This window comes from Bemisia tabaci, chromosome 5, assembly GCF_918797505.1.
Source record: "Bemisia tabaci chromosome 5, PGI_BMITA_v3".
NCBI classification, from domain to species: domain Eukaryota; kingdom Metazoa; phylum Arthropoda; class Insecta; order Hemiptera; family Aleyrodidae; genus Bemisia; species Bemisia tabaci.
Window position 1 is genome coordinate 41778010 of NC_092797.1, and position 12656 is coordinate 41790665.

At 39.8% G+C, this 12656-nt stretch overlaps 1 protein-coding gene across 1 annotated transcript in view; it reads left to right on the top strand.

The window, feature by feature from the left end:
- Window positions 1–12656, top strand: part of LOC109039133 (uncharacterized) — a 424526-nt gene that overhangs the window by 235690 nt on the left and 176180 nt on the right. The window contains 1 exon segment of the mRNA XM_072300747.1: window positions 10159–10263. Coding sequence (XP_072156848.1) covers window positions 10159–10263 — 105 coding nt within the window.

Here is a 12656-nt window from a genome sequence, read left to right on the forward strand (position 1 = left end):
AAGAATATCAAGTCGGAATTTTCCTCTGTGTAGTTTCCATCGATGAAAATTCTTCTGCGAAATTTATTTCTTGCGAGACAAAAAATTATGCACTCTTCAATTAAATTATTGTTGGCGCGTATGTGAGACGTCTGATACCATAATTGATAGATAAATGTCAGTACATAGCTGCCTGCTAAAAATTCTTTCCTCTTCACGAATGAATGGAAAGTACGTAGCTTCTGCCATGATTCCATCCCACTAATTCCAGATTAAGGTGATTTGATGGACGCCATATTTTGTGTCAAAACTGCATGGCATTAAGTGCAGTTTCGATATCAGTATAGATTGCAACATTTTTCCTCTTGAAAAACCTCTGCCTTTATTGCGTTGAATTTGTTTGTCAAATTCGGTAAGTGAATTTTTTAGTCTCGTGACAACAAGAATGCGATCTCACAATGTAATAAAAATGACAAACAATTGAAAACATGAAATTATATCGATTCGATACATCGCATGTCGTTCTGACACAAAATACTGCGTCCATCGAATCACCCTAAGGATGAAAAAAATACAGAGATCCCGTGTGTGTAATATTTGATACTACAGCAGCGAGTAAAAAAGCGAGGACAATTTTGCATCAAACTTTGATAGAATCTGGGCTTATTGACATTCTCGGTCAGTAGTTCAGAGACTTCTAGAGACAGTGCAAACCGCGAAAACCACGGAGACCTACTCGCATCTTGGCTTAAAATCGCAACACCTGGACTTTTAACACGCCGGCGTTCAAATAGGCGGGAGTACAATTAGAGTTATCCGGCGTTATCGTCCCATTTTTCAGTTTATAATTCAATTGAACGGATTTTTGTCATTTCATAACCTTAATGGGCCACGGCGACGAAGAAAGAGTTATCCTTTCACTTCCTCCTGACCAGTGCCACGCCCTCCGCCGCACAGTTAGCTACATCTAGTAGTGTTGTATCTACGTTTAACACACGTTTTATAACTCAAATCGACAGAGCAATCCTGAAGCACGTTTAACTGGCAGAGTTTGGGAATCATCCATGGAATGAGTATCTACAACCTAGGTCCTGGCGTAGACAGGATAATGATTGACCTTAAGTATTGGCTTTTAACAATCTCACAAAAGAACTATACTTACTAGGAAGGTCCGAATAATGATACTTAATTGAAGTTGTTAAAATTTAAACAGGACCCCTTGCATGAAGGCGTTGAATGAATTTTTGGGGGAATAATTGAGGAATTTGTCTCCAAATGTCTTTAAGTAAATCATGACCAAAACGGAGTATTAGAACTTAATTGTCAAATCGTCAACCTTAGAAAAGTGAGGAGAACTGGGGTGCAATATCTCCAGGCCCTCCATACGTACTTATCGTATTTACGTCAAATTTTGACTTGCAAAACAAAAACCGCAATTTTTATGTAATTTTGTCGAAAAAGCGTGCGATCATTGCACGGGGCAGCTGTATCCATTTTCATTGAAAACATTTCACGCTATCCGAAAAAAATCGTCGTTTTGTGCACGAAAGAACGTAACTATATTTCAATGTTGTTAAATTTCTCCTCGCAAACTGAATTTGTACCACGAAAATCTCTGGCATTTTTAACTGAAAAAAAAAACTCATCGATTTCTCATCTGATATCATGCAAGTCAAAATTGAGCAAGTCAAAATCATGCAAGAAAAAATTGCACTTTTAATTACCTTTGAAAGAATTGAATTGCTTGACTCAATTTGCAACATCGGAATGGAGTTACGTTCTTCACTGGAAAAAAAAAACACATTGGATCTAGAGTCCAGACTCTTGAAATTCAAAGGGAAACATTGGCCGAATCCTATGACTCACTTTTCTAACGCAATTGAGAGTGGAGAATTCGCACGAAAAAATTTATTGCCACACATGAGAATGCTTAACTAGCTGCGTTCAAAGTATTTTTCACAATATTTTCCGAATATGCACCGGAAAAAAAACACATTGGATCTAGAGTCCAGCCTCTTGAAAATATTGACAAGAACAAATACTCTTGATTCAATCGGATTTTTGCTTGAATCAAAACGAAATCCGCTTAAATTAAGAGGTTTGGTTCTTGATTTAAGCTAGATTCTGATTGAATCAAGAGTACTTTTTCTTGTCGATGTTTTTAAGAGTCTGGACTCAAGATCAAATGTGTTTTTTTTTCCAGTGTGGGAAACGACGGATTCGCGGTGCCAATTCCGCTACTTGCTCGAATGTTTTCAGCGGATCGCTCCACCGTGCGCCGTTTGAGTTGTTTCAAGTGCCATTTTGCACCATATGCCAATACTTGGGGCTCGCGCGAGTGCCGTGGACCCTGTAAGCGCAGCTTCACCGTATCAGATCGAATAGTATCACGTAAGCCCCGAGCCGCCGCCGCGCCGACCCGCAGCGTCACAACTCCAAACTTCCATTCCGCTCCACGGCTTAATTTTTTCCATGAATAAATTATTGCCTCGCTTCTGGGGCTGAGGCTACGGAACAGAGTGTACCTCTCGGTCTTTCACCCTTATCTCTCTGAACTTTACTACGCCAAAGGGAACGTGTGTGAATAACCTATCTAGTTAAATTGAATTACGTTCGTTGAGACCTAGAAGTGATAAAATGATTTAATACTATAAAACTGGACACTATGCTGTTGTTTAGTTATTATTTCAAAAATTAGGTACAAATTTCAGAAACGTTTGAAAACTGTTGATTTTCTGCTGGCTCGTTCTAAATTTTCTTTAATCATGCAGTGTGATTTCATAGATACAATCGTTTACGCCGCTATCAAGTGTTAGGAACTACTTTTAAAGACAAACGTATTCGGGAGCCCAGTGACATTTTTAAGGTATTTTGAGAAACATGTTCCAAGTTGAAAAATTACACAATACATTAAAGCCTTCAAAATGTTTAAACTGATACGTTGAGGCCAAAAAATTGAGTTCTGTCTTTTAATTTTTAAAAAATGTCTTTTAACATTTTAATGATTTGAAATCTTCAAATGTAGCATTCGTACAAAAACAGCAGTACCGTTATAATCTTTGGCAATTTTTAAGACACTGCATGAAGCCTCTGCTGCTCGAAATCTCCTTAAACGCTCCTCTCATGTCGTGAAATTCTCATCTTGTGACTATTTGAGGACATTTCGTCGCTTCTCCGACGCAAGGGCGTATCTCGATTATATAGCGTGAGCCCTGATTTCCGTACGACTCTATGCTTCCTGGGGCTCATGTAGAAATAGAGGTACGCCCTTACGTCGGAGGAGCGACGATTTTAAGTCAAGGCAGTTTCAAAAAATGTCTTAAAAATTTGGCCTGAGGGTAGGGAAAACAAACAGTGCAGTTAAGAATACTGAGAACATCATGCATGTTCTTTTCGACATGTGCCCTCAAATGAGCGACAGGGGCTGCAGTAATCCCAAAGGCCAGTGCATAATTATGCTAAGCATCTAGAGCAGACACAAAACAAACACCAGGGGAGCGAGAAAGTATAAAAACTGTGCTTTACATCTGTTAACGGCTCTATCGGTCCGCGATCTCGGAGCGCTATGGTCAGTTTAGATGAGCGAACCGATGCTGAACGTATGAATAATGTTCACAAATTACGAGCTTTACTCGGGCATTCTGGAGTTATATCACGGTATTACGAAAGGATTCCGATGATCTCTCGGCGTGGCGCGTGGCTCTGGAGCACCGTTTCCGCCCATCGACCCGACCAGCGCTAGGTCAACCTTGATTTCAGCGCTCCACGCGGATTTCCCTCATGCGTGGGTCGGCCGAGGTGCATCTGAAATGCACTCGGGGACACCGGCCTACGGTGCTAGGGTGCAACCACGCACAAGGTGGCCTCGCTTGGCAATGCCTTTGTACTTGATCTACTTACCGCGTCGGCCGCCGAGTAAAAAATCCGTCTTCGCTCTTTATTCTTCCTACTGCTCCCCGAGTTTCTGGGCAGATTCGGTTTCACGAGGCTACTGTGCACCCACGGATTCCGCGGGGCGTTTGCATCACCGCTAGAAATGCGGAGGGGAGTCAGGGACGGAATTCCATCCGCTCACTCTACCGGTCCGCTCGAGGTTTCGCGGCGAGCCTAATGCAACTGTTGGGCCTTTTTGCAGGGAGGAGAGCTTGTCGGCTCGTATTACGTTGAGGTAAAACTAGGGGTCGTTCCTCGACGTAAACTAAAGTACCTGTTCAGAGAAAATATTAACATGTTTTGTCTTTGATTGGTCCATGGGTTTTAGACTTATTATTGACCTCTTAAGGACCAATAAAAGCAAATCCTATTTAGAGGTATCCGTAATATCGAAACAGAATTTAATATTATTCGACAGAAAAAGTGTATTTTCGGCAGAAATATCCATGGGAGTCTGCTCAGAATGTATTTAAGAAATTCGACTTTAAAAAGTTCTGATCACGCCCAGAAGTTTGTTCATTAATATGGAAGAATATAAGAGAAAAGAATATAATACGTATAATAAAGCTTCCATTTTAACGAGGCACTGGATAGATTATGAACCAAAGCACATCATATCATATGTTTTTTCTTTAAAATTTTACGAAAAAAAAAGATTCACAAAACAAAGTTTTTAAAAATCAACCATCAAGAAAACGTTTTAATCGGCAATAATTAAATGACTGAAGTACAAATGTCGTCATTGTATGATTTGTACTCTTCGGATTAGTTTGAATGTGCGTGTAACTTGTTAGTATCTCGTTTAGGAGTTGATTCCCGAACTTCTTGTTGCAAGAATAGCTTCCTTCGTAAATGCTGAAGAGGAAACATATTACGCTGTGCTTGAACAATTTATTCCGTGTCTGGTAGCCCACTATGTGATCCATTGATTTTCGGTCGGAGGGCGTACAGTGAACCACCGTTTAAACCTAAAAGCAAGTTGCAAATATTCGCTGTGAGGGTGAATAAAAGAGTTCAATGCTCGTTATTTAATCTGTAAATATCTATTTCCTAGCACATTAATATGCAGTCGTGCGCGGTATCGACTTTATTGAACGCTATACGGTGCACTCGAACCTGTTAGTTGCATCAGCACTCTCGCACGTGGTTGAGAAAACGTTTATCTCCCCTCCGCCTCCTATGGGACCATCTAATACGATTGGTATTGCTCTTCAATAGGAATGACATTTTTAATTACAATACCCAGAATAAAAATTGTCGAATCGATTGGCCCAGAGAAGTCAGGGATGTTAGTGAATTCTTCAAATATTCATTATAAATGCACTTATTGTCGTGATCCAGACGACAGAACGTTAATGCATACGTAAATTGTGCAAACTTTTCACTCGTGAACCGTATTTTCACTGGAAAATTGTTTCCAAGAATTGGAAACGTCATTGATCTTTCCACTGATTATACAATAAAATTAGCCAAATTGCCACTCATCATAAAGCGAGAGACTTCAACGAATGGGTATAAAAGTTAGACGCTATTTTGCCTAGAAATGATACTTTTTCTTAAGTACGAGTATAAATTGAAAGACTTAACTTTACGAACTTTAACGAATGAGTATATAAGTTAGACTCTATTTTGCCTGTAAGTATAAAAGTGGTGCCTGTCTACTTCCATCAAGATGTCAAACATGAAAAAGTTTCTACATATAACCTAGTTGATGCCTATAATGAAGGATCTTCTCGAAAGCATGTTCCCTGAATGTTCCAAGAAAATATATTTCGTATTATTGTCGTGCCATTCGATTCTGATTCCAAGTCTCCACAATCTGCATTTCAGATTAAAAGTTATGCAGCTTATGGCGAACCTTTGACCACTTATAATCGGGGGTCACATCGAAGTTTAACAATTGAACAACTCCGCGTGGTGGCTGCATACCTACCGGAAAACAATAAACTGATCTGTGATAACGGAAGACCTTCTGAAATTCCATCGATGTTCGATGGTACAATCAGTTGCTTCCAGGATTATCTAGCAAACTCGACGTTTTTATGATGTGGTTTTCGTCTAATAACTTGTTTACTCACTAAATCGTAGCGACGGTCCCCAGTTGTCAAATATAATCATAATCTGCATAATAAAAGTCAGGAAAATAATTGTAGATTCCCGCATCGTTGTGATGCATCCTGTTTCTTCATCTAGCGTTGAAGACTATGATTCTCTGAATAAAAAAAGAAGACAGTTTGAATTTTTGTGTCACTTACTTTACCATTTATCGCCATTTATTTTTGCCTCGGCCTTGTTGTTTATGTAGAATAAACTAGGAAACACATATTAACCATTTGCAATCAATCTATGCAAAAACCTTTTAAAAAATACGTTTTCAGTTGCATCCATCCGTAGCCAACCGATGATTAGAATCAGCTGATTTTAAATACACAACCTCTGCTTATTAGTATGTAAAAATATTCGTTACAGTAACTCAGTGACGCAAACTTAACCGTCGTGCGTTGAATAACTTCCCTCCGCGAAATCTGCTCCAAGTTTGGCATTCCACTTGCTGCAGTTATTACCAAAGACTTATAATGTCTTTCTTTTTGTTCCAAAAATTATTCATCAAGGAAATATTTTTCATCATTTTACGCCCCCAAAAACTGTCAATATTCACATTGTTTTGAGATTACGACGGGAACGCTCTCCAGTGTACCGAATAAAAAATTTCGAGCGATTTAGTTCATTTTTGCGCGCTTAAAGGACGGAAAGTTTCATTCTAATTCGGAAATTTTGCACGCCGAGCATGGTGGACAAAAAATTTGAACTATCTTTTCTCGTAACTTTTTGAACTGCAAACTTCACACCCAACTCCCGTTTGGTTGGATACTTTTCGGTATTTTCTGTCCCAAAACGTGCGGGGTTTCCAAAATAAAATAGTCTCTATTTCTATGGACCAGAGGAGATCCAGCAATTTGGCAACACCGGATTTCTTCCATTTAAACCTATGCGGAATAATCGATTCTTGTCGAAGCACCTGGCCCCTCCAAGAATCGATACATTTCCAAAGGTTTAAATGAAGAAAAGACAATGTTGCCAATTTGCCGAAGCCGCATAGAGTCCCTTAACACTTATAGTTAAGGCGCGGCTCATGGATGTCATAAACGGGAATAAAGATTACCTAAATTGGATGTTTTTTGTAATCTTTGATCAACCCATTCCCGAATTCCTATCGCCGTTCCCTCTCTCGTTCCATCTGTTCCTTGTCGCACCTCATAATCTTTGCAATTGGTAAAACTGTAATCTTTATTTCCGTTCGTGGCACTGTGATAGCCTAACGGCCTGGTTACACGATCAAATTCCCGTCAAATTCCGATCAAAATGATGACCAAGATGGCGGTCGATAGTTGTCTAGATTGATGAGTAAAATTAATTAAAACAGCGTGTTGATTGAAATAAGCACGGTTGTGTGGAAATCAGATGAAGGATGAGCCCCACAGCTCCACCATCTACCATCAAATTTTTGCAGGCCGCAGAAATTTGACGGTAGATGGTGCGCACCAGTCACCATTTGATCGGAAATTGATGGAAATTTGAGCGTGTAACCAGCGCACAGACTACGGAGATCCGCCAATTCCGTGGACGGTTACAATTCAGAATAATTTCAAATCGAATGCCCACCCCATCGCTTTACAGAGATTTGATATTATTGGGTAAGGCGGAGGGGAGACTCACCTTCAAAGCCGTAAAGCGTAACGCGAGTTGGGTTCAAGGACCGGGAGCGGGCATCACTTTTACTACTCGCGAGTGACGTAACGGGTTCGACGCATCCAACTGGTGAATGAATGAACCAAGAACGAGGCGAGTCACCCGAGTCGCAGTCGCCGCCCGGCTCGTTAATGAATTACGGCTCTTGAGTCAGGTCAGGCTCCATCCTCGAATATTCCACTCAAACCAATGCATAGCCACTCAGAACCGGTTCGCAACTTCTCACGAACACATGTGGTCACCCGTCGGCCGAGACCGCATGCTCCAAGCTCCTTTGGGAACCGCGACAACTGGATCGAACTTTACAGTATAACGAATACCATAACTTCAGAACTTCATATTTTGGGGGAAAATTATTTGGGTGAACTCTTTAAGTCATGACATCATGACAGCTTTAATTCCCAGTCTCTTTCGGTTCCCAAACATGGGCAAGTACGTGAATGGGTTTTGTCAGCTCATCATAACCACAAAATAGTCAAAATACTAAGAAACAATGGAGAATGTGCAGGCGTCTGAAATGTTGCGTTGTTTATGTTTGACAATTATCTATTGAGTGAATTAAGCATGAGAATCTATATATTTAATATCCTAAGGCCTTTTTTGGCCTCCAACAGTTTGTGCTAATTCGATCTCGGAAACTACTGGACCGATTTTCCTCGGATTTGTTTTAAATGAAAGCTCTTACGCTGTAGACGTGCCAACATCCCTTGGTTTTTCGATTTGCGCGACCGACGTTGCAAAATTTACCTCGATTTGATAACGACATATTTGCATTTTTGACGCTGGACAGTTTGTGCTAATTCGATCTCGGAAACTACTGGACCGATTTTCCTCGGATTTGTTTTAAATTAAAGCTCTTACGCTGTAGACGTGCCAACATCCCTTGGTTTTTCGATTTGCGCGACCGACGTTGCAAAATTTACCTCGATTTGATAACGACATATTTGCATTTTTGACGCTGGACAGTTTGTGCTAATTCGATCTCAGAAACTACTCGACCGATTTTCCTCGGATTTGTTTTAAATGAAAGCTCATAGGGTCTAGATGTGCCAAGACCCCTTCGTTTTTCGATTTGCGCGACCGAAGTTGCAAAATTTACCTCGATTTGATAACGACATATTTGCGTTTTTGACGCTGGACGAGTCATATGGTTGGGGGACCTCCCACCCTCTGATTTTCCGTTTCCCTCTCCACGTAAACCCATCCCTACCTGCTCACAACACGTGTCGGGGGTCCAGGGGGCTTGCCCCCGGCTAGCGGCGCAAGCGAGCGTAGCGAGCTGAAGCAGCTAGTATATACTTAAGTTCTTAAATAAACAACTATTAGAGGAGATGTGACCAAACTACCGAGATTAATAAAATAAGTGTGTTTAGAAACGACGTACGCACCATTCATTTCTCTGTGTTTATGGGCGTTTTTACGAATGGGCCAGTAATTGTAGTCCCCAACTGCAAAATGTAATCCAATTACTCCCTACATGCACCCAGTAAAAGTAAAGCATGTTTCATAATTGCACTACAAGACACGAAAAGTTAAATAATCAGGAAAGAGTGAAACTTATTTTGATAAAACATTTATTTTAGCCACAGTTCTGATTTTGGAAAGAAACCAGTGCCGCCCTCAAACTTGCGAGAAACATTAAAACACAATAAAAAGTTCCATAACTATTAACTAAGGAATTATTGTTGTTTCATATCGTTGCGACTGAGACCCAACCGTACCTCACTCTGCTGATTCAGGTCCGCGTTAGACCCTGTGCTCGCTATCAATTCAAGCGTTAAATCAAAACTTAGCGTCGATTGCGCAAGAGGCTCAAAAAATCAGTAACCACTTTACTAGCTCAGTGATGAAAGAGCGGCTCTTGAGCACGAGATACCATATTTAGAGGCACTGCATGGACGGACAAATCTTTGTTACTTAACCGGTCCAAAAACACACAAGAGCGGGTGGATATTAACGAGTCTACTCGTCCTAATGAGATGAGAGTTCTCAAAAAAAAAGGTGCGTGCACATTCGGATGAAATGATTGCTAATTTGCTACGGCATAAGCATAATACTTTTGATGAAGACAAATATTAATCACTTTTTCGTGTAGCTTTTTGTAGATACGGGAGCCCAAGCTTCTGAGATTCTATGGATTTCAATAACTATGGAATGAGCTTGAGATTTTGTGATCATACATGCATTGTCATCATATGGCAATGTATCGGGAAAATGTTTGCAATTATTGTATGAATGGTTCTCAACTTGATCATCAAGTTTGAAGTAAACCTTGGAAGTTTATTTTTCTTCTCCTCCTCCGTCCTCGAGAAGGATGACGAGTATCAGGACGGCAGCTAAAAGGAAGTAATCGATTTTTCGTGGACATTCTTTTTAGCTATGATTCAACCTTAACGATTTACAATAACTAAAATGCTTGTGTCAAAAGAATCTATTTGGATTTTGAGGATTTTTGTGGATGCATTGTAACGTAAGCTTCATTTTTTTTGTCAACAGATACGTGCGGACTACACAACGGCCAAGTTTGTACTCACGGTGCGTGTTTGGATTCTCAGTGCCATTGTAACGACGGTTTTGGAGGCTGCGATTGTGCAGTTCCAGGTACGTTTTCTACTTTTCTTAAAATCAAAGATATATTTTTTTCAAATTAACTTGAAAAAAAATTAAGCCGATTCTCGTGAAGACTCTCCCGAACACAATTTTTTTTACTAGGAGTGTAAAAAAAGAGCAGCAAACTTACTCCAAATTATTCCTCTTTTACGTAAATAATTTAAGAATATGATGGCTGTATCAATCCATAAAAGTAGAGTAACGAAGAAAAGATCCTCAAAGACAGAATGGCCTAACCAACAGTATGTAATACAGCAGTGATCCAAAAACAAGGCAGTCGCGTGGCATGCTTTGCGATATATCGATCGATCTACCATTTAAACCTATGAAATAGGATCGAAAAACAGGGTGTTCTTAACGAATACCTTAATAATCGATTCTTCACCATATCTTTAAATGGGAACATATCGATAATCGAGCGTTCACGCCCCGCTACTGAAACAAGGAGGTAGGAGGCATTAGTTACAACAGCGCAATATCAACGATGAATTGAGCAGTTTGTAAAGACTTGACTTCTTTCGTGACTTGCCGAACAAAACCATCTCTTTACTGTATTTGATATTTAAATGCTGCAAATTCGGACAGTCAGAGTGATGATGAAGCATGTAAGCAAAACGTGTGCTAAGTTCAAGGAGCATGGAGCCATACTGCCGTGCTAAGGAAGAACGCCGTATAAGCTTCCGAACGTTGCCAAATTTCCTTCGATACAATTAAAATTAAAAAATATTTTTCATCAAATTTTTCCGAGAATTTTATTTGCGTTCGGGTGTAAATAATCTGAATATTCGTAATACTCCTCAAAAATGAACGTTTTATTGGGGCAACTTTGGCAACTCTCAAATGTTCATACGGCGTTTTTCCTCAGCACGGCGGCATAGGTCTGACAATTTTTCTGATGCGTGAAGTGAATCACCCGAAAGATCTTCGAGAGTTACATGGTGAGTCTTGTCAGAAAAGTTCGATGAACTCACATTCCGAACAAAAGTTGCGGTGTAACCGGTAGTAATGAGGATGCTCTGTCAAATTTTCTAGCGGTTGGAATTATATCCTCGAATTTTCAGGTACATACTGTGCATTGTGTGTGAAGTGCTCTCATTCGAAATGGTTTTTAAAAGGGCAAAATCTTTGAGGGTGCGAATCCAACGACATGCCGTCTTGAAACTTTAGCGAGACTCTAATGTAACGGGAATTTATGATACGAATTCACCGAGAGACTTAAACGCCAGGACACGAACGTAGTCTAATTACACTCTTGGACATTAAAACTTGACCCCAGTTATTAGGACCGTTTTATTTCAGATTCTGTCGATCCGACTTTCCATTTCTGAGCCTTAATCAACTACATACCCAACTATTATAATCATTTCGCGCGTTGGCTTGAACTATCTCGCTGATTCGAGACAAGCGTGGACGATAAAAATCAAAACCACAGCTGGTGCATATCACGATCTCAGCATGGCCGCTTTGCGCGCACGCTTTATCGCGCTTTGCGAGCCGTCCAAAGCTGGCAATGACAAAAGTTGCGAATCTAAAAAGAAAATTAATGGTAAAATTCAAAAACCACACTGGAAAAAAGTGATTTAAATATGCCATCAAGAAGATTTTATTTTAAATTTAGAGTAAAATTGCTTGTGTTCAGCAGGTTTCTGCTTGATGTGAGCGAATTTTTCCTATAATAAACAAATTTCTTCTTCGCGGAGAATTTAAGAATATTTCTGCTTAAATCAAGTCATTTTTCCCATTGCACCATTTCAGTTGAAGGGCCCCTTAAAATCACTGATTTTCCTTAAAAGTTTCGGAGAAATCCAAAAAATATTTTATGTAATGTATTTCCATTTTAACGGAAAAATGTAATCAAGTGTAGAAAACTCACTTTTTAAGTTCAGATCACTATTAATGATAGCTTCGCATCAAGAAGGCATACAAGCATTACATTCTTCGTTTCTTTACCCCCTTCCCCCTCGCCTCTAATGATCCTTAACAAACTTTGTCCTTAGTATTTAGTCACATAGAGGAAACTTCAATCTTTTTTTTCTCGGACCTAACTTGATGCCGTGCGCTGATAAATTCGATCCATAGTCTTAGTTATTCGAATGGGAATTGGGGTCAATTTCGTCACGCAAAATCACCGCTTTGCTGGACTATTTTTATGAAATAGATTATCTATGATCTTTTGCTTTTCTTTAAGAATTGAAAACCTGTCGTGAAACTTAAAGGTCACAATGATTTACGTCTACCTTGTGTGATTGCACCTTGCATTTTCTTCCTCGCGTGAAAGAGAGCCTTTGCACTTACTATGAATTAATTGCCAGTGCGTTTCGGTAAAAGGTTATCGCTGTTTGACGGCTCTTTTTAGATTTATAGGATTGTATAGGCTCATACAA